At 36.1% G+C, this 21304-nt stretch overlaps 1 protein-coding gene across 1 annotated transcript in view; it reads right to left on the bottom strand.

Annotated features, from left to right (window-relative positions):
- CNTN6 (contactin 6) overlaps positions 1-21304 on the bottom strand; it is a 168812-nt gene that overhangs the window by 92835 nt on the left and 54673 nt on the right. The window contains 2 exon segments of the mRNA XM_047848967.1: positions 9792-9894; positions 12178-12381. Of these exon segments, the coding sequence (XP_047704923.1) occupies positions 9792-9894; positions 12178-12381 (307 nt within the window).

Raw genomic sequence — 21304 nt, 5'->3', positions numbered from 1 at the left:
TAATGCATGGGGTGCCTGGGTGGCTCAGTTGGTAGAGTATGCAATTATTAATCTTCAGGTCATGAGTTCAAGCCCCACAGTGGTTGTAGAGGTTACTTGATTAAAACAAAACAAAACAAAACAAAACTAACAAACAAAAATGTGTTTTTGCATATGTAATGTGACTATATAATGTTATGTGTATGTGTATATATAATGTAAATGTATATATGTGTATATATAATGTATGTGTATGTATACACACATACATAAATATTTATATATGTGTGTGTATATATATACACATGTATATACATGTATATTTACACATGTATATACACATGTATACACACACACACACACACACACACACATATAAAATGCAGAGATCCTTTCTCTCCTGTGTGTTCCTTTTTACCTCCTCAGTTAAAGCAGCACTGACAATTACCATAATTAATAAAATTGTTAGTATTTATTGATTACCTTTTATGGGCCAGGAACTTTGGTATATAAGTAGGTAAGTTTAATAGTATTTCCAGTCCTTACAATAATTCTACTCTATCTATCATTCATCTATCTATCTATCTATCTATCATCTATCATCTATCATCTATCTATCTTCTACCTAATTTTGCCTTTGTCTTACAGATAAGTAAACTCATCAGAGTAGTCCAGCTATTCACAGGGGAATTTAGAACTTAAACACTGATCTTTTTGATTTCAAAGTCTACACTTTTTCCAGAAAGCAATGCTGTCTTGAAATGTTAGTGAATCCACTAATAAGTCATTCAGTCCTAGGATGAGTGCATGTGTATGTGTGCTTGCTGAGGATTAATGTCCTTCAATTTTTGAAAGATTGGCTTGAATATTTGTCAGTTCCCAGATGTGCATGCACAGCAAAGGGGGGGGGGTAGTTTATGAAGTTTACCATAGAATTTACCAGAATTTTCAATTTACCTCAAACAACATCGTATCACAATAACATGCAAAGCAATTAACAAGCACCTAAAGACTAGGTCTCAGTGTGGGGCAAATGGGACAAAACATACATGGAATAATAATATTCTGCTCTCCAGCTACTCAATTCAATGAGGGGGAAAAAAAGCCAACTTACTTACAAGTCATGCAATTAGGAAAATTTTACGATACTTCTTTGATTTCTTTTAAAGCAACTGTTAAAGGCCTAAAAAATGTAAACGTACCTAGTTTGATTTGAAAATGCCATTGTCCTCCTGAGGTACCATAGTGACCTTTCTGTGGTATAATTTACAATGATATCCATATGTGTAAGAGAAAAAAGTAAACAGTAGATAGCTTCTCTGTCATCTGAAAGTTCTGGAATACCTAAAAACATCTTGTTGAAACTTCAAATTTATTGCTTAACATTAATAGCCAAGCTGGGTATCTTTTCCTTCATAAATTAGAAAAAAATAAATAAGATATACATGTCTACATAAATATAGTCCTGTGTGAAGGCTTCAGAACACATAGAACATTCAGTGCTGCTACTAATTTTATTTACATTTCTGAGCACTAACAGCAATGTTTCTAAATTAAGGTTAAAAAAAGAAGAAGAAGAAGAAGAAGAAGGAAAATGTGTTTGGTTGTTTCTAAGAGAAGTATTAGAGTTATGAGGGATATCAGTTTAATATCTTCACTAAGAGCAAAGGCCTATATTTCCCTAAAAGGAGACACTAAAATCTATCCGTCAATCATACTACATTTGCATAGCACCTACAAACAGAGTTTCTTAGGGTGTTTCACAATATAGTTAATTTGCAGCTTAGGTAATTAAGAGTCTGCCATGTTGAACAAATGAGACAAAGCTGAGACTTGAAAGCTGTGATCACGTCAGTTCTGAAACCCCAACACGGAAAGTGAGTTACACATCCCCAAAGTCATAGCAATTAAAGTTCAAGCAGGTATCTCAAGTTCTGTCTTAACTCTATATTCATGCTAGTCTATGGTGTTTTAGGATGGTCAGATTCTATGAGTCAACACTCGAGTCAGCTTTCCCGACACCTCACTCTCTAGTCACCCTGCCTGCCTGATGGCAGCAGTCTCCCACATGGGTTTCTGTCACTGAAACTGTGTTTTCTGTTCCATCTCTAATCATCTATCCCAGGTTTTTATAAATGGTAGATACTGCCATCATCTCATACAAACCCATGGGGGGAATGCTCCTCAGTGGACCTGATTGATTTTTGGAAACGCTTCTTGCCTCTTATTAAAAATCGCCTGGATTTTAAAAAAGGTTATCTTTTTATTTATTTTTTTATTTTTAATACATAAAGATAAGGCTCACTTGTTGCTGAAATGTTAGTAATTACAGAGACTCTAAATGGGAAATACATCTATAATTCCATTCCTCAGACAAAATCTTTTAAATATTTTACTGAAATTTTTCAAGACTTTGTGAGGAAAACATTTATAGAATTGGGGCTAACTGCCTCTACCCACAGGGAATAAATTCATATATTAAAAGATAATTTAATGTAAATATCAAATGGCTATGAGTGTGAGTTTTGAAGTCGGAATCAGTGAAATTTACATTTCAATTCCAGAGTTAAATTTATGTTGATTTAGACACTTAATTTCTCTAAACTCCACTGCATTCACCTTCATAATTAGCATTAAAAACAATATCTGGCTTCTAGCTATGTTCAAATCACTGGGACTATATTTACCCTCCTACTGGAAACAAATGAAAACCTGGACAATTACATGAGGAAAAAACCTGATCCCAGAAACAGAACAATGGACAGCACAAAACTGTGATCCCTGAAGGAGGGGAAATACATGAAGCAAGCCTTTGGTATCTTGGTTTTTCTATCGACAGGCCCTTTCCAGAGGAAAGAATCAGGAAGGGGAACCTAAATAGGGCATTACTGTTTCACTGACTTCAGGAGACACATGAGGCCAAAGCGACTGGATTGTACAACAGAGTATCAGAGAGGATGGGATTATGAAAAGAAAGTGCACAAGTGTATCACATGGAACTGAGCATACAACAATTTTCAGAACTCAAACAGGGCTGTAAGACAGCAGATTTCCTCCAAGCTATAGAAGAGAAATTTAATAAACACTGGAGCATTCAGTAGGGGCATGCATCTAACTAGTTAACTAGCCTGAGACTAAAGTCTACTCTATAGCTAGCTAGGCTTCATAATAAGCCACAGAAAGATCAAGTAGATTTATAATACCTTAAATCCTGTCAATAAAATCTAGTATTTTAAATATACACCACAATATGGCATATAACAACATAACATTATGTCTATAATTCAAGCTAAATTACCAGATAACCTAAAAAGCATAAAAATGAGAATCATGACTAGGAGAAAAAGAAGTCAACAGAAACAGATTCATAAATTACAAAGATGATAGAATTAGCAAGGACTTTCATATTATCAGTGGGGCCCTGTATAACAGCAGGGCATTATACCTGATAGAATATGCAGACTCAGGCTCTACTTGAGAAAGAGTCTCTACAGGAAAACCAAAGACAGCAGGGGAGACCAAAGACAATAGAGAAAATGTTACCTTCTGACACCATAGCTACAGGAAACAAAGGTGGTAAACAGTAAACACAGTTTAACTCCTTGCTAGATAAATCTCACCCTAAAATCTAGTTACCTCAATTCCTTCTAACTGATAAACCTCATCAGTAGTTCAACAACAACAACAAAAATACAAAGCATGTTGATAAGCAGTCTTCAGAGACAAAAACAAGCAAGGGAACCATACTCAAACATGGCAAATATTTTGGGATTATCAGACTGGAAATTTAAAATTACTATGATTAATGTGCTGAGGGCCCTAATGGAAAAAAAAGAAAGCAGACAACATAAAAAAACACATTATTAATGCAAGCAGAAAAAAATGAATTTGTAAGAGATGATCAAAAGAAAATGCTAGAAAGAAAAACCATTGTAATACAAATGAGAATTCTTTTTTTTTTTTTAACGTTCATTTATTTTTGAAACAGAGAGAGACAGAGCATGAACAGGGGAAAGGCAGAGAGAGAGGAAGACACAGAATCTGAAACAGGCTCCAGGCTCTGAGCTGTCAGCACAGAGCCCGACACGGGGGTCGAACTCACAGACTGTGAGATCATGACCTGAGCCGAAGTCGGACGCTTAACTGACCAAGCCACCCAGGCGCCCCAAATGAGAATTCTTTTGATGGACTCACCTGTGGACTGAATATAGCTGAGGAAAGAATAAGTGAACTACAAGAAATATCAGTCAAAGTTTTCCAAACCAAAACACAAAGAGAAAAAAAAGAATGAAAAACTAAAAAACCCACAAACCCTCAGAATATCTAAGAACTGTGGGCAATTATAAATGGTGCAACAGATGTCTACCAGAAATACCAGAAGGAGAACAGAGAGGAAAATGAATAAAAGAAATCGTTGAAGTCATGATGGTTGGGGATTTTTCAAAATTAACAACAGCTACCAAGCCCTAGTCGCTGGAAGTTCAGAGAACACCAAGCATGATACAAGTCCCAAAAACTAGCTACACACTCAAGAGGAGGAATATTCCATGGGGAAAGAGGGGATATTGTCTAATTATGCAAGTCTGCATGTACTGCTTTCCAAAAACATGTCACAAAAAACAGTAAGTATTTTAGGAACTGTCTTAGGTTCTAAAAATGAAAAACTTAATAAGAATAAGAGATGACATTGACCTTTCTTTCCCCCTTGTATCCACCTATTCACCTGATTTCCTCCCTCCCTCCCTGTCTTCTTCCTTCCCTTTCTCTATTTATCTCTCTTATTTACCAAAATATGTAAATCCTTGTTTAAATGAATATATAGTTGATAGCAAAAAAGCATTAACTAGTCATTTAACAAAAGTGTTTAGAAAGAGTGTTAATAAGAAATAGAACTTTGATTTCATTCCTCCCCAGATTAGCTTTGCTCAGTTTTGTGTTTATCGGACATCTTACAAAGAAGTGTGGCATCTCAGAAAGTGAACAAGGAGATTCAAACTTACTTGTACAAAGTAGTCCCTATATTTGGAAAAAAAATAACTAAACCCAAATGCGGCACGGCAATATATTCATGAAGAGATGTCAGAGAATATGATCTATAATTATCTTTCAGTAGAGTTTCTAAAAACACTTTGTAATAAACGTGCAAATAAAGATTTATAATTTAAGAAGCAAAGGTTTGATTTTAAACATTTTCAGATTGTTAATTCTGCCTATCACATAATTAATTTTCAAGAGAATGTATTGTTTTTTATGTTTATTAATTTGCAAATTTTTAAAAGTTGGTAAAATATTTGAGAGATATCAAATTTTATAAGGGACCAAAAAGCATTCTCAGTATGTTTGCACTAGTTCAACTGCAATGCAATTTGCTCTCTGAGAACTGCTGGCAAGCATATATAAAAGTTCTTTTTGATATACATATGTATAATTTTGCAAAGTACACAAAAATTTTCATATAGATTTTGTCTATCTGAAGAAATGAGAAATGTATCTACACTAAAATTACACAAAGCATGTGTTTCTTATACTGGATATTTTAACACTATCACTTGGACCCAGAGGATGCTTTGGACTTTCTGTTTTAACCCCAAGGACATAATCATAACATAATCAAAACATAATCTCAACATTGATTAATTTTGTCACATAAAATCTTATGGAGTATACTCCATTAAATGAATTATTTCCTTGACAATTTTCTATGAAGTGCAGTTAAGTAATCTTCATCATTTCCCATTCTTCTTAATTTTATTTCCTCTGCAACAAATCTTTTAGGTATAAACTTAACAATGAATGTACCATTTATCCATCAAGTTGTTTCTGGACATACACATGAGATTAAACATTTCACGAGGGTTTTTTTTTTAACCTATTATTTTTCCAACTTAAATTTTCCTGAGTCGAATACTGCTAGTACAAATTATATCAGGAAGCTTAGGTATTCCCACATATTTTTAAGGTAATAAATTTTACCATATGTAGTTTCACTAGCTGTCACGTTTTAATGTATTGACTGTTTCCATCACCATGAGGTTAATTAAAGAGATGATTTCACTTATTGCTAAATCATTCCATTTGAGACTTTTAAACAATTTATCTCATACATCCTAAGGCTTCAGTTCCCTTGTTTGGATTATTAATCTACTCCTTCCATTTACTTCCAATGTATTCCTTTAGTATGTACTCATGACTGAATCCTAAGAGTGAAGTCAAATGGTGAACTCTAAATGGGATGGTCAAAGTTTCCTAACTCTGCCTTTTTTCTTTCTTCCACTCCTCCATTTCATAGCAAGCTGAGCTTGAAATTGAGTGTGGATATTTTTTGTAAACATTTTTAAATTTTATTTATTTATTTTGAGAGAGAAAAGAGGCAGCACAAGTGGGGCAGTGGCAGAGGGAGAGGGAGAGAGAGAGAATCCCAAGCAGGCTCTGTACTGCCAGCACAGAGCCCAATGTGGGGTTTGAGCTCTCAAACGGTGAGATCAGGACCTGAGCTGAAACCAAGAGTCAGATGCTTAACTGACAGATCCACCCAGGCGACCTGAGTGTGTATTTTAAGCAATATTTTGAGTGCCATAAATATATCTTTCCAAAATGCAGTCCAAGTTATAACATAACGACCCATCTGTTTTAATGCATGGCATGTGTGCAGGTGTGGGTATGGGTGTGTGTGGTAAGAGGGGAGAGAGGGAAAAAGATGGGGCTGGGGGCAAGAGTGAGAGATAGAGAGAGACAGAAGGGAATGTGGCAAAGATTTATACTTGATCAGTTCAGGTGAATGATATGTATGATTGAAGTGATTGTGCAGTTATTACTCTTCCAGTATTTCTGTAGGTTTGAGTTTTTAGAAATGAAATGTAGAAATAAATAAAATTAGGAAACCTGATATGTGAGCACTCCAGAACCTTTATTAATCGACTAAGTTTTCTCCTTACTGCTGCTCTTTTCTACCCCAGAACTGACTCTGTTTGTTGCTCTCTCTTATACTGGCATTAGTATGAGACAGAAAAGGAATGAGCTGCAGTGATGAGAACTTGTGTACCCTCTGAGATACCTGTTTCTAGTTCCATCATACCCACTAACTCAAACACTGGTTAGACAAAAGATAATAGATTTTGAATTTTGGGTTCAGAATAACTCAATGAACATTCACTGCCTAAGCACCAAGTTCAATGCTAAATGTTCTTTATGTGTATTATCCACTTCATACTTCAAAATAAACATAAAAGGCTGGTATCACATTAAGTCCTCTCGGATGAGTACATGTTAATTTGTGGAGCTTAAGAAGCATGTTGCTAACAGTCAGACAACTCTTGAGAAAACTGGGAATTGAATCTGTCTTCACTGGTTTCACGAGCAACTATCTTAATCATTTATTCAAAAGATTCTAAGTTCAGAACTTAAAATGAGGTGTGACTAGCTTTGAATTGCCCTTGTGTTAACAGGAGCTTAAATTGATTAGGTTATTTATCCAATTTGAGCCTCAGTTTTCTCATATATAATGAAAATATGATATACCCTGAATAATTATGAGGATTACATATAGATAGATTACATATACGTATATACAATCTAAACTCTTACTAACAAATGTTTAACAAAGTTAACTTATTTATATGAAATTCCTGAGAACCAGCCTCAATAATTTTCAAAGTTTTCTTTATGTAGGAATATTTTCTTTAATTACAGGAATCCATCCATATTCCCTGATGCCAAATATGATAGAATCAGGTATAAATGAAATTTCAGTTGCTATCTTTCATTGTTTTTTTTTAAGTAAATTGTCTAATTCTCAAAGTATTTTGCTGACGCTTTATTTTTTTTTATAAACTTTAATTTTGGAGAAAGCTTGAAAATGGTGAAAGTTTATCATGTCTTAAAAGGCAGGAAGACAAAAACTGTGACAGAAAGTTCCCATTTGTCCTTTTCTTATGCATGATTTAATCAGTCAATAATTATTTATTGGACACATACTGTGGAACCAATACTGTATGAAAATAAAATATGGTATTTTGAATACATGAAAAATGAGTACCTTCAGAAATTTAACTTAAAGATCTACAAAATTTCATATAGAAAGTGATGAGGGAGTGTGGGGCAAGCAGAGGGCAAAATACAGGTTGGCACTGCAGCCCCTGAGGTGGAGGATGTGTGATATTCTTCAGACACTCCTGGCTACCCGAGAACAGAGGACAAGGGTTTGGTGCCTGCCATGGTGATGTGGGAAACTAAGGCAAATGAAAAATTAAATTCCCTTACTGCCTATAGCCCACTGACAAGTCCTTGAGCCTGGCAGAGTGACCTCCCTCTAGGACCTCAGCTGCCTCCATGATGTCACTTTGCTGGGGGCAAAAGAGACCCTTAGCTTAACATTATCCCCAACTCGAGGATCCTGTAAGTCTACTCCCTTTATCTCAACTGCCCCAAGATACACACAATCATATGCCAAGCTATGGGGCCCCTGATGACACACATCTGAAGGGTGTCATGATTGAGGTTTCACTAAATGGTAATAAATGCCATTTCCCTAGCAACAGCTAGCCCCTCAAGATCCTGGAAACCTTGCTTCCAAAATACCTTAGAGACCTACCCTGACCCCCTCCCAACCTGAGAGTATATAATGAGTTACCAGTCATGACCCCAGGGCAGCTCTTCCTGCCCATGGCTCCTGTGCCCATGTTTTAATAAATTCACCCTTTTTGCACCAAAGACATCTTCAAGAATTATTTCTTGGCTGTTGGCTACAGAACCACCCCACCATCACCCTAAAACTACATCAGAAAGGAACTTAAAAGGATTTAGTAGCCAGCATTATTTGGCTTGCTCAGTATATTTACTTAACAACAAAATGGAAACTTTAAAAAACATTTTTCAAATTTGTAATGTAAATCCCTTTTTCTAAATGTGGTGCCTGCTTTCAGAATACACTGTATTTAGAGGTGAACCTTCAAATTTGATAGCGTCACGTCTCTTATGATTCAAAATATGTTCTATAGAAAAGAAAAGTCATCATTACCCTGGGAGCTTGTTAGAAAGGGAGAAATCAAGCCTCCCCCCAGACCTACAGAACTTCAGTTTAACCATGTTGCCAGGTGATTAATTCATCTGCACCCTGTTTTTAAACAGCAGATCTAGTCTAGCCATCCATCTCTTGGTGATGTGGGTACTCTTATTTACAGGCATAAGAGTGAAGTGTGCATAGTGCCTTTTGGCACAAAGAGATGTCTGCACATTTTATGCAAAATTGCAGATATTTGCCTGCTTAAACACATTCCAAACCTGTTGGCTGATAAACACTCATCTGCGGAAAACAAAGTGCCTCCACTACAGGGCAAGTTGAGCTCAATTCTAATGATCTGCTATGAACAATGGCCTTTAATTAGTTTTATTTTGGAAACTTGCAGTTGCAGGTTTTTCATTTAAGAGAACTGCTGATTAATCAAGCAAGAAGACACTCCAGGCAATATATTTCTGGCTGTAGGACAAGATGGAGTGAAGGGCATGTTGAAGTTTTAGTGACTTGCTCACCGTCTTATACAAGTACACATATTCCTTTGCAAGATGCTGCCTAAATGGTACTCATTATGCTCAAAGTAGAGGAACTATCAATACATTCGGGGAGAACTGCAGGCCCACTCATTTTCAGAGTATGAGGCATGTTTGTTTAAATTCCAATCAGAAAGTTCCACTTTTGCCCAGCATTTGAAATCTATTTGGTAATTTACCTTACAGCAATCTTTGAATAACAAAAAGGTTTTTTTTTTTTAAATTAAACAACCAGAAACAAAACAAAACAAAACAAAAAACCTTACTTTCCAAGGGCAAAGCATTCCAGTTTTACAGATGAATCCTTTGCAGCTTGTATAGTTTCAGGAAAACGCACTTCAATCTTTGGTTCATATTCCCCCATCACACCTGTTAAATATCAAAAGAGCTAGCAGCATTTCTGGAGAATAGAAGTTTTCTGTGAAGTAAATGCTTCATTAACCAAAATCTGATTATTTTGTCCTTCAATTAACAATATTTTTATATACTTTAATGAGTGACAGAGGGCAAAGAAAAACTACATGATGCTACTTACAGAATTAACTCATTCCCGTCTTCCTTAAATAAGAAATATCTAAAATATATCAAAGTATCAGAATAGAGGCATCCCACATTTCCCTGTATTCCATATTAGAATCTTACAAAAAATGTGTCTTCCAATTAAGGAACGAATGCATCTAGAATATAAAATGTTTCTGAATTATCAAGAACATTTGTTCTCTAGAGATATCCAGATCTATCACCCCTTCACAGAACTCATGGGGCCACATCTGTTCAGGAGTAAGGAAATTTTCAGTTAACACTGTATACCGTCTCTTAATACAAAATAACAGTATTTTTGCAACAAAACCTATAAAGTAGTAACAACAGTTGAGATAAATAATGGCATAAATACTCTTATGCCAGTTCATTAAGAATTTACTGCTAAATGGTTTTGATGTATGTACACTTATAAAAAAGTGATGTATGTACACTTTAAAAAAAACTCTGTTATATAGTTTTAAGTTTTTCAATAAGGAATTATGGATATGGGATAAGAATAAGACAGTAGTCAAATATATTGTAAACATGCTACCTACCAGAGGTGGAACAGAAATCTATCTTTAGGCTATCCTCATTAACTTAGCTAATTTAATCACTGGCAAATCAAGATTCTTCAAAATTTTGGATCCCCCCACTTTTTTTTTCTTACTTTCATACCAAACACTAGAATAATACATTCTAAAAATAAATGGTTTATTGGTGGCCAGTGTAACCACACAAAAGCTAAAACTTACAAAATATATATCAAATAAAAATACTTGATTTTTAAGACGTTGATCATTCCAAACATTTAAAGAAGCTATGGTTGAGGAGGTAGAGAGCACTAGTTACTAGTTCAGTCAACTACGTTGGTTAAATTTTCTAGGTTCTATTCTCTTGACATCTGATATTTCTTCAGGGACTACTTTTAGAAGAGGTTTGATATTTTTTATATTATACTATTAACATTAATATGGTATAAGTCTTCTGATCTCTTTTTACCACATATGCATTAAAGAGAATAGAGGGGATGGGAGTATGAAGGAATTAAGAAGGGGAGAAGCAGAAACTACAAGTAGACCAAAAAAGGAAAAACATGGTAGAATTTATATGCATATTATTGGCTTATGAGCTCTTTCTGTCGTGAACAGAGTACTCACTGAAGGGGAGATACTGTGAATAAATCTAGTGGTTGCTGAATTCTGAATTAAGACTATGCAAATATATTTGGATACTTAGTGATTATAAAAACTCTGCCATAAGAACTCCTTGTATGGAATTGGTTCCATAATTCTGTTAGCTGTTATTAGCATTATGTTCTTGCTTTTCTTAAAATGCTCAGAGAGGAGAAAAACTCTATGAGGTACTACATTTCCAGCCCAAATCTGATCATAAAATGCATCAACAGGTTTTCTATCTTTACATTTACCACTGTGAATATTTAAATAAAGAATCAACTGGAGGGTTATTCTACTTTCTTAACTTCCCTAGGTTTTCCAGCTTTCTAAATCTTGTGCCAGCTATGACTTGACGAAGCTACAAGACTCATCAGAGACCAATCTGAATTCTGTTCCTTGGAGGACTATAATTAGTACGAATCCTGTGTTTCATTCCTCTTTGGAATGCTTGTAATTAATGTTTGCTGCTTTGCTTTCCTTGGATGTGAACCTTTTTTCCCCCATTTTGCCAGCCAGGTAAATAAAGGATGAACAAAAAGACAAATATGAAAGAGAAAGAGGCATTAAAGAAAGGCTGCATCATATGCTCACTGAAAACACAGTATTCGATTAATAAGTTTGGCAGCACCCACACGTGCACACACACACGCCTACTTCTCCAAACAAACTTTTGTTTACATAAAATGTTCCTTAAGCAAAGAAAGTATCTGTTCCAATGCCAAAGAGATGGTGCAATATACTCAGAATCATGTATACTGTACCGTGTGAGTGAGTTATAGAATTTTCTACTATCTTTTTATGATTTCTGATTTTCATCATGGTTGTCGATGAAACCTCCACTCACTCATGATGTGGCTCCTCTGAACCAGAGGGCAGCAGAAAGCTCTAGAGAACTCCCCAGGCTTCAAGAGCAATGGACAAAGTATATTCCCAAGAGACCTCATCATCTTACCATCAGTGCGCTGCACTAATGGGGTGGGTGGTCCTTGAACACTTCTCTGGGCTTCCTTGTTTGTTACGAAGCAAGTATAGTTGCCCACATCTGATGGTTCCACTTTGGCAATGTATAGGTTTCCTGTCTCTTGTGATACAAACCGTCTGTTGTCCTCTTGGACATATAAGGGGTTATCATTGAAAGTCCATGCATAAGATAAATCTGGAAAACAGAAAAAAAAAGTGTTATCTTTGTTGTATTCACTCTTACCTGAAACTTCTGTGTCCTCCTCTCCTTAACTGGAATAAAATTGTGTCCCTGTTTGTCTAGTTTATGACTGTTGTCCTGTTATAATTGTAATATTCCCTTATATTCAAATATATCCAAATTTGGATGATAAATTATATGGTCATCCTGCCCTTCATTAGCTTTGTTCGATTAGGAATGCAATGATGGGCATTAAGAGAATAAGTAGATGATATATATAATTTACATATATAAGTGGATTATATATATATATATTTGCATATATATACACATTATATATTGTATATATAAAAGGGATGATATATATATGCTTTATATATATAAGTGGATGATATATATACATATTTATATATATGATTTATATATACAAGTAGATGATATATATGATTTTTATATATAAATGGATCATATATATATATGAATATATATATATATATATATGATTTCCAGAGATTAATTGATGTATATGTATATGTTAAACATACCATAAAATGCACAGATCTAAAACATTCAGTTTACTTATTTGTAACAATTATAAACCCTATATAGCCACCCTGCAAAAATAAAATATGGAACATTTCTATCTCTTCAGAAATTTCCTTATGTCTCCTTCTGGTCAATCTCTACCATTGTAACTACTACCTAATTTCTATCATCATAGATTATTTCTGTATATATTTGGGTTTCACAAGAATGAAATCAAATAGAATGTACTATTTTGTATCTGATTTCTTTTAACACATATATAGCTTTAATGTTCATCTACGTTGTGTGACTATCAGTACTCCTTTGCTTTCTATTACTGGGTAATATTCCATTTTATAAATAGACCACAATTTGTTCAGCCACTTTCTCGTTGATGAGCATTTGGATTGTTTCCAGGTTGGGACCATTATGTATTAGGTTGAAATAAACATTCTTTTATAAGACTGTCTATTGACATTTTCATTCCTCTTGGATAAGGTCCTAGGAGTGAGACTTAAGGTAGATAGACATATGTTTAACTTTATAAGAAACTACAAAAGAATTTTCCAAAGTTGTTGTATCAGTCAACCTCTCTACCAGCATTATATATGTGAGAGTTACAGCTGTTTCACATCTATGCACAAATCACGTCTGTCTTTTTAAATTTTAGCCAGAAATCTTGGAACAAAGAAAAATATTCTCATGGATTAAGGTTTTTAAGTGTGATACTATCTGAAACCTAAGACATTGTGTATACCATGAAAACTAGGTAGAACTGAACTTATGTCTAAGGAAGTAAAGAATATAACTGGTTCAAATGCGGAGGTACTGGGGGTGAAGAAGGGAAATACACATGGTTGAAAACATCTTCACCTGCAGATGAACTTGGAAACCACACACTAGGAAATCACAGCTCATAGAACAGTTGAAGCAACTAGGGGCCTCTTGGTCAGGCAGAGGCTTTGGGCCATCATTGTCATCTGCACTTTTATTAAAAACGGGTGCAGAAGCATGATACAGTAAAGCCAAAAGAGACTAATTATTTCTGATATGTTCTAGAAGTCTACCCCAGGTGGAAGCAGACCGGCTGAAACATTTTTCACTAACCTTACTGAATTTAAATTCTCTAAAGGATGAGGAGGCAAAACAGATCGATAGCTATTCTTCCCTTAAATTTCATCTACATAGAAACACTCATGAGAAAGTGGGAGTATGGGAATGTTGCCATCTTTATCACCTCTTTCTCCGAGGAAAATATATAAAGCATTAACAATACACTATCAAAGATTACAAAGCAGAGGAATGATGAGCATTGCTTGAGATGTTACACTTAGGAAACCAGACTTTAGAAAGCATAAAAAGAAGGAAGGAAGGAAAGGGGAGGAAGAAATAAGAGCCTACAGATAGACCATTAATAGTGGGGAGGAGCCAAAGCATTAAATTCTAACAATAATTCATAAGTTATTTTAGTAAAAATGAATTCATCTATACTGACACAACTCTGATAATTCTCAGGAAGGAATAAAATATGAGAGGATATGTCAGAGAACAATCAACAAAAATGCCACTTATGTATAGAATGTGAAAATGCAGAGAGTGGCATTAAGCCTATAAAAGTAGTATTCAGATAGAAAAAAATCAAATATGTATGGTTATGTGTAAAGTATGTTGTAAATCAAGATATTTAGCATTGTGTGTATGTGCATGTGTATATGTGTGTCTATATAAATTATTTAATTCAGCAACCTAGAAATGTATACAATGGTGTTCTTAGGGTAAGAGAAAGAAATACAAAAGACTTTTACTCTCTACATAATGTGTTTTTGTCATATTACAATTTTTAATTACTATATAATATTTGTACAAATGGGAAAAATAGGATGAAAATCATGTCAGGAAAGCTAAACACCAGAATGAATTACAACTTGTAAAACAATAGATGAATAATATTTTTCATCCTTACTCTGAACCATTCAGACTGGAGTATCATGTTTTATGCAGAGCACATTAGAATCACGAAGCAAGCTTGTTAAAATACAGATATCTGGGGGCGCCTGGGTGGCGCAGTCAGTTAAGCGTCCAACTTCAGCCAGGTCACGATCTCGCGGTCCGTGAGTTCGAGCCCCGCGTCGGGCTCTGGGCTGATGGCTCGGAGCCTGGAGCCTGATTCCGATTCTGTGTCTCCCTCTCTCTCTGCCCCTCCCCCGTTCATGCTCTGTCTCTCTCTGTCCCAAAAATAAATAAACGTTGAAAAAAAATTAAAAAAAAATACAGATATTTAATCCTACTCTTAGCAATTTGGTTTCATTATATCTGAGTGAAGTACCATGGAATCTGTATTTTCAACACCCTACAAATGGCTCATGTGGGTGAACTGGAATATTATGTTCAGAGCACTTCTTATTGGAAGGGGAATTAAAATTCTCAAGTATATCAAGAGACAGATAACCAACATAGCAAAGGCCAGAAATTAAGTCACAAAAGAAAATGATAAGAACTTAGATTGTTACCGTGGGAGCAGGGTGAGGAAGAATAATTGAGCTGTCTTCATAGACTGAATTGCTGCCAGGTGTATAAAGGGTTAAGTAACGCCCTTTCTCTTGATGTCCAGGAGGCAAAAATAGGACTTTGGCTGTTGGGGGTTACAGAAGGCTATATGGTCTTTAATAAAGTAAAGACCATCCTAAACTTCAGGACTATAATAGCAGGTGATTTATGAGGTAACAGCTCTCTATCAAAGATGACAAAGCAGAGGAAAGATGAGCATTGCTTGAGATGTTACGAAAAAATACTTATTTTTGCAATGAATGCGAAGTTAAAGCTATGAATTGTCTACTCCACCCTCAATGTTCCTTTGATCTAAGAGTCTAATGCTTTTAGATCAAGTATGCATAAATGCAATTCACTTTTTATTTTTGAAAATATGCCTTGACATTCTTGTCCTGTTCCTGGGTATTGAATCTTCATTGCTTTTACAAGTCTCTACTGGAGTCTTTTATCATTTCATGTGGTCTCTTGCTTCTAAGTTTCTTTACTGATGTCCTTTGCTGCTTCACTTCTAAGCCTGTTACTCTGTCTCCACCAAAGAGAAGATGCTCAAAGGGTTTTTGTTTGAAACTGAGAGCTATCTAGATAGTAAATTTTTCTTCAATAAAGAGAGAAGGAAAAAATGTAGTTCAGATTCCCTTGCTGTCAGTGACTCCTCATCTTTTGAACCTTTTGTGAAATAAAGACAATCTTGAGCAAATTCCCAGGGCTATGTCCCAGCTTAGGGATCTTTATTCAATGCTGATTTGGGAAGAGGAATAATCTCTAGTTCTATGAAATCCAAGGTAACCCTCTCACTTAACAGAAATTACAAGTTGCCACTAATGCCCAAGAAATCTTTGTATTCTTTACCCTATAATCTTGAGACCTGAGACTGTAATTTCCATTTCTCCCTTGGTGAATTCATTTTCACTTTGACTGCTAAAACTTTCTGATCTATCCCTGCATGTGATGTATCTTTCTTCAATAGTGGAACATTTAGAAGTTGCCAGAAGAATGTGGTTCAGAAATAAACAAAATTATATAAAAAGTAATGAGCACTTTTATTTCATACCTGTTTCATCAATCCATAAATTCATTTTGTGAGGCTAATTGGCTATTAATAATATGCCCATTAAATAGTACAGGGTATTGGAGCTAAAAGTATAAAAGTAATTTCCCCAAATCACATTGTTTGCAAGGGGTAGGACTTGAACCTAGCTCTTTCAGATGCCAAATCCCCTAGGCTATTCTTCCTTACCCTGACACTTCTTTCTAAACACCCAAGCTCTCTGCCTATCCAAGCCTACTGAGAACTAGGACACCTGTTCCTCTCTACCCATCCTCTCCCTCCATCAACAATGTCTGTCCTGTGTTCAATTTCCTCAGAATCTCACAGAATGAAACGTTAATCTGTCACTCTCAATCACTTCAACCTGTTTGTAGCTAGTACTAGTGGGGAATAGTATGCATTTTTTAAACCACTAAGAAGTAATTATTTTCTCCAAAATGGCCTCACTAGAATAGAGATTTGGAAACTTCAGGGTGCATCACAATCACCTAGAGGACTTGGTAAAACACAAATTGCTGGGTTCTACCCTCCCGGTTTCACTCTCAGTAGGTCAGGAAAGGAACCAGAGAATTTGCACTGCTAACGAATTCCCGGGAAATGCTGAGACTAGGGGCGTCTCAGAACACTGCTTTGAAAACCATTAATACAGTGGTAATTCTCAATCTCTTCTGCATAATCATACTAGGAAGGGAAATGGCTCAGAGTTTGACAAAATGGTGGCCATCTTGTATATTTCTCTTTGGGCGGTACGTGGGAGTCTGGAAAAGAGGATGTTCCTCAGTTCATGGATTTGTGGCATGTCTGGGATGGAAGGGACCTAAAGATCCTCCAGCCCAACCTTCTCTTTTTATTGGTGAATGAGAAGAGGGGAATATGGCAGTAGTTCTGTAGTAGTTCTAGAATCCAGGTACCCCTTTGTGCTCCTCTGTGAATTGGTGAAGAAGTTAAGCTGCAAGCCCTTCCAGTCACTATATTTTCCATCCCGCCTTTCTCCCTTCTCCCTATGGGTCACCTATTCCCATCCACCCAAACAGCCAAACTACTGTGGGGGCTTTTATCTATTTTGTTCCATCATCAGCCACTGTAATGCTTAATTTGTATATTTTTAATGGGGGAAAGAAAAAAAACCACCTTACAAATTAGAAGTTTAAAATTCTTCCCATTTGGCTTTTCTTAATTAAATGTATAATTCATGAGCCACTTAAGTTGAAACCATTGAATTTTTAAATATTTTCTCCACCACCTATGACATTTATGTTATTAATGATTGTGATGCATTTTCCCTGTGATGATTCAGCAGTAACATTAGAACTGAATGATAATTGGTCCTTCCTGAAGCACTGCCTGTAGTTTCACACTGACACCATCCTCTACAACTTTATTATTAGAAATGGCAGATCTGCAGTAAGCAATTGAAGATTCTATCTGTGTTCCCTCAAGCATACAACAAACACTGTTTTCCCTAGAGCATGATTACATTTTGACATAATTTACAGCCCTATATCTTGCACTGCAATATTTAAAACACAAACACAAGAGATCCATGCTATTCTACCCATTATATGGGATGTCATTTTCATTAGAGGAGAGGTATCCCATGTGGAAGAACAATGACACTGAGAACTTCTATTGGCTCTGTAAGACAGACTTCGAAATTGGTAGCATGTGTCTAGAAGTAGAAAATACACGAGAAGAATAAAGAATCTGAAGCATTGTTCTCAGATTTAGCGGGCAAATCTCCCCTTTGGAATAACCTGGAATACGTGTACTTTACTGTAAACCTTGTGCAATGCTTTGGAGTTAAATGTGACTGGCTGTTGGGTGGTAAATCATGGGTATGCTAGCTCAGCGGCAAAGACCTAATCCAAGAAAAATAATTCCTTTTCTGGGTTGAAGTCATTGATACTGGTATTGAGCAAGTTTATGAGGCAACCCAGAACACTGCCCTGACACCTTTACAGCCACTCCGATTTGAGTTCCTGTTTGTTCCACAATTACTGCTTAACCACCTAGGTTTTATTAGATGCCTTTTGATTTATACACCTGTGTTCAGAATCACGGAGATAGCTGCTTTTATCATTTACAAACAACCACTAAGTAAAGGCCCTCTGAGTTCCTATGAGTGCTAGTTTCCAAAGAACTCTAGTACTGCTCATGGCCTAGAGAAGAAATGAAAACACAGCCAGTGTCTGAATGAACTTCTGAGAAACCTCCAATTGTAAGGAAGAGGGGCAAATCATGAAGGCAAATACACAAAGACCAGACTTCCTTTTTTCTGCTCAATTCCATCCTCCATAGATGAGCTAAAGACAGAAAATGTAAGTGATGGGCTATTTCAGTGGTTCTCAAGCAAGGGTGATTTTGCCTGAGAGGGACTATTTGGCAAAGTCTGGAGATATTTTTCCTTCTTGTTATTGGGGGAGGGAGTGCTACTGGTACCAACAGGGCACAGGCCAGGAACGTTGCTAACCATCTTCACAATACACAGAACACAGGACAATCCCTATCACAAAGAATCGTCTCATCCTGAAGTGTCAATAGTACTGATGGTGAGAAACCCTGGGCTCTACAAATGGAAACAGGCTGTAACACAAGACTTGTGTCTGATGTCATGGAAAGTAAGAGAAAACATTCTTACTGGGTATGAATAAGATTCTGAAAGTAGACACAGGAAATGTGGTGCATAGGACTCTGGTCAGTTACATGATCTTTCTGATTCTAATGTGTTACAGTAACATTATGCAAATTAATTTACCTCCCTGGGTGCTGTTTACATAATCTCCAATAGAGATAAGAGGACTTGCTATTTCCATTTATACTTTATTCAGCAGTTATCATCTATTGTGGGCCAGATTATGTCAGATAAGATTAGGCAGGAGAATAAATGCAGTAGTGTTTACACTCAAGGTATGTCTTCTTGGTCAAGTAAACAATTACTTCTTTAAAACAATTACTCAATTTCTAGAATGGAGACATTTTCTTTGAAAGTGTTATATGAGTTGAGGTACAGAAAATGCTGAGCTGAGTGCCCAGTGTACAGGAGGTATTCGTTATCTCATCCAATCATATGCTTTAAACACTACTTACACATGGTGTTAAAAGAAAAAAAGAGAGACATAGACAATAGGTCCCAAAAGGAGTCACTGGTGCTAAGTCCCACATTGGCAAACCAAATTCCAGTTTCGGCCTCTCCCAGAAATGTGACCCTTAACCAGGCAATCTGGAATTACCGGGTCAGCACTTGTGAGGCAATCCACCGGACAGACCCTATCTGTCCTCCAGAGGAAGGTGACCTTGCCTGAAACAATTTACTTTGCTAGAGCGACCTCCTTGCTTTGCCTCTTTCTATCTCTAAAAGTCTTTCATTTTGTACAGCTCTTCAGAGCTCCTTCCCATTTGCAAGATGGTTTGCTGCCCAATTCATAAATCATTGAATAAAGCCAATCAGATCTTTAAATTTATTCAGTTACATTTAGTTTTTTAACAATGGTAACTTCTGAATTGATTTCTTCAAACCAGAGCTTTCCCCATAAGCATGTAAATCCAACTGCCTACTCAAAATTTTCATTGTGCTATCTAATAGACATCTGTAAGTTAAAATGTACCCAAACAAATTCCTGATGTCTCCCATTCCAAAATCTGCTCTCCCTTTATTGGTCTCAGCCCAATAAATGGCATTCCATTCTTCCAATTGTTCAGTACAAAAACTACTCCTTTCTCTTACAGTCTACATCTAATCTTCCAGGAAATTATTTTAGGTATACCCTCTGAACATATAGTGAAGATGGTTATTTATTCATCTGTTTGTTGCTATCATCCCAGTTCAAGACACCATTATCTCTCCCCTGAATCACTTTTAACTCCTTATATTATTGCCCCTTTATGGTCTATTCTCTAGAGAAAATTTTTTTTATGTTTATTTATTTATTTTGAGGGAGGGAGGGAGAGAAAGAGAGAAAGCGAGTGCAAGCAGGCTCTGCACTGTCAGCACAGAGCCCAATGCGGGGCTCAATCTCACGAAGTATGAGATCATGAAGTGAGCCCAAATCAAGAGTCAAATGCTTAACCAAGTGAGCCACACAAGTGTCCCAATAATAAAATTTTTAACTGGAAGTCAGATAAATTATGTCAGTCTTTTGCTCAGTACCACACAAGGCATTCTAATCTCAGTCACAGTAAAATTCAAAGGCTCTAAAATAGCTCTAAAGTAGTGCTTATATCCTCATCTAGTCTCATGTTTGCACACTTTTCTTTCTCTATACTGGTTTTATGGCTATTCTTCTAATGTGCCAGATACAGCCCTGCCACAGGCCCCTTGCACATGTTGTTCCCTCTGCCCAAACTGCCTTTTCTCGATGTCTCACTCTCTCATTCTTTTAGTTCTTTTCTCAAATACAAACAAAGCCTACTGTGGCCTCACAATATACAATAGCAACACCCACCACTCCTGACCCACTTTAGTTTTCTCCCTAGATTTTACGACCATCTGTCATATTTTTATACTTGCTTATTATAAGATTCATGAAGGGAAAGACTTTGTCACATTGTTCTCCACTATCCCTAAAATTCACTAAAATGAGTGGCTTAGGATGTACACAATAAATATTTGTTGAGTAAATAATAGTGCAAGTTCAATAATGATGGCTATCACTGTCATTACTATACCAACAGGCAACTCTTGAGCCTGTCTGCCTTTTACACACTCAAGCAACCCCGAAGTAATGCTGTTGTTGCTGATTTGTCCTACTTACTAAGAAAACACCACTGTCATTTACTCCAGAAACAGAAGGGGGGAAAAAACTAACTAGGTAGAAG

Source organism: Prionailurus viverrinus, chromosome A2 (genome assembly GCF_022837055.1).
Source record: "Prionailurus viverrinus isolate Anna chromosome A2, UM_Priviv_1.0, whole genome shotgun sequence".
Taxonomy (NCBI): Eukaryota; Metazoa; Chordata; class Mammalia; order Carnivora; family Felidae; genus Prionailurus; species Prionailurus viverrinus.
Note: the sequence above shows the minus strand (reverse complement) of the source record. Positions and strands in the feature narration are given on the sequence as shown.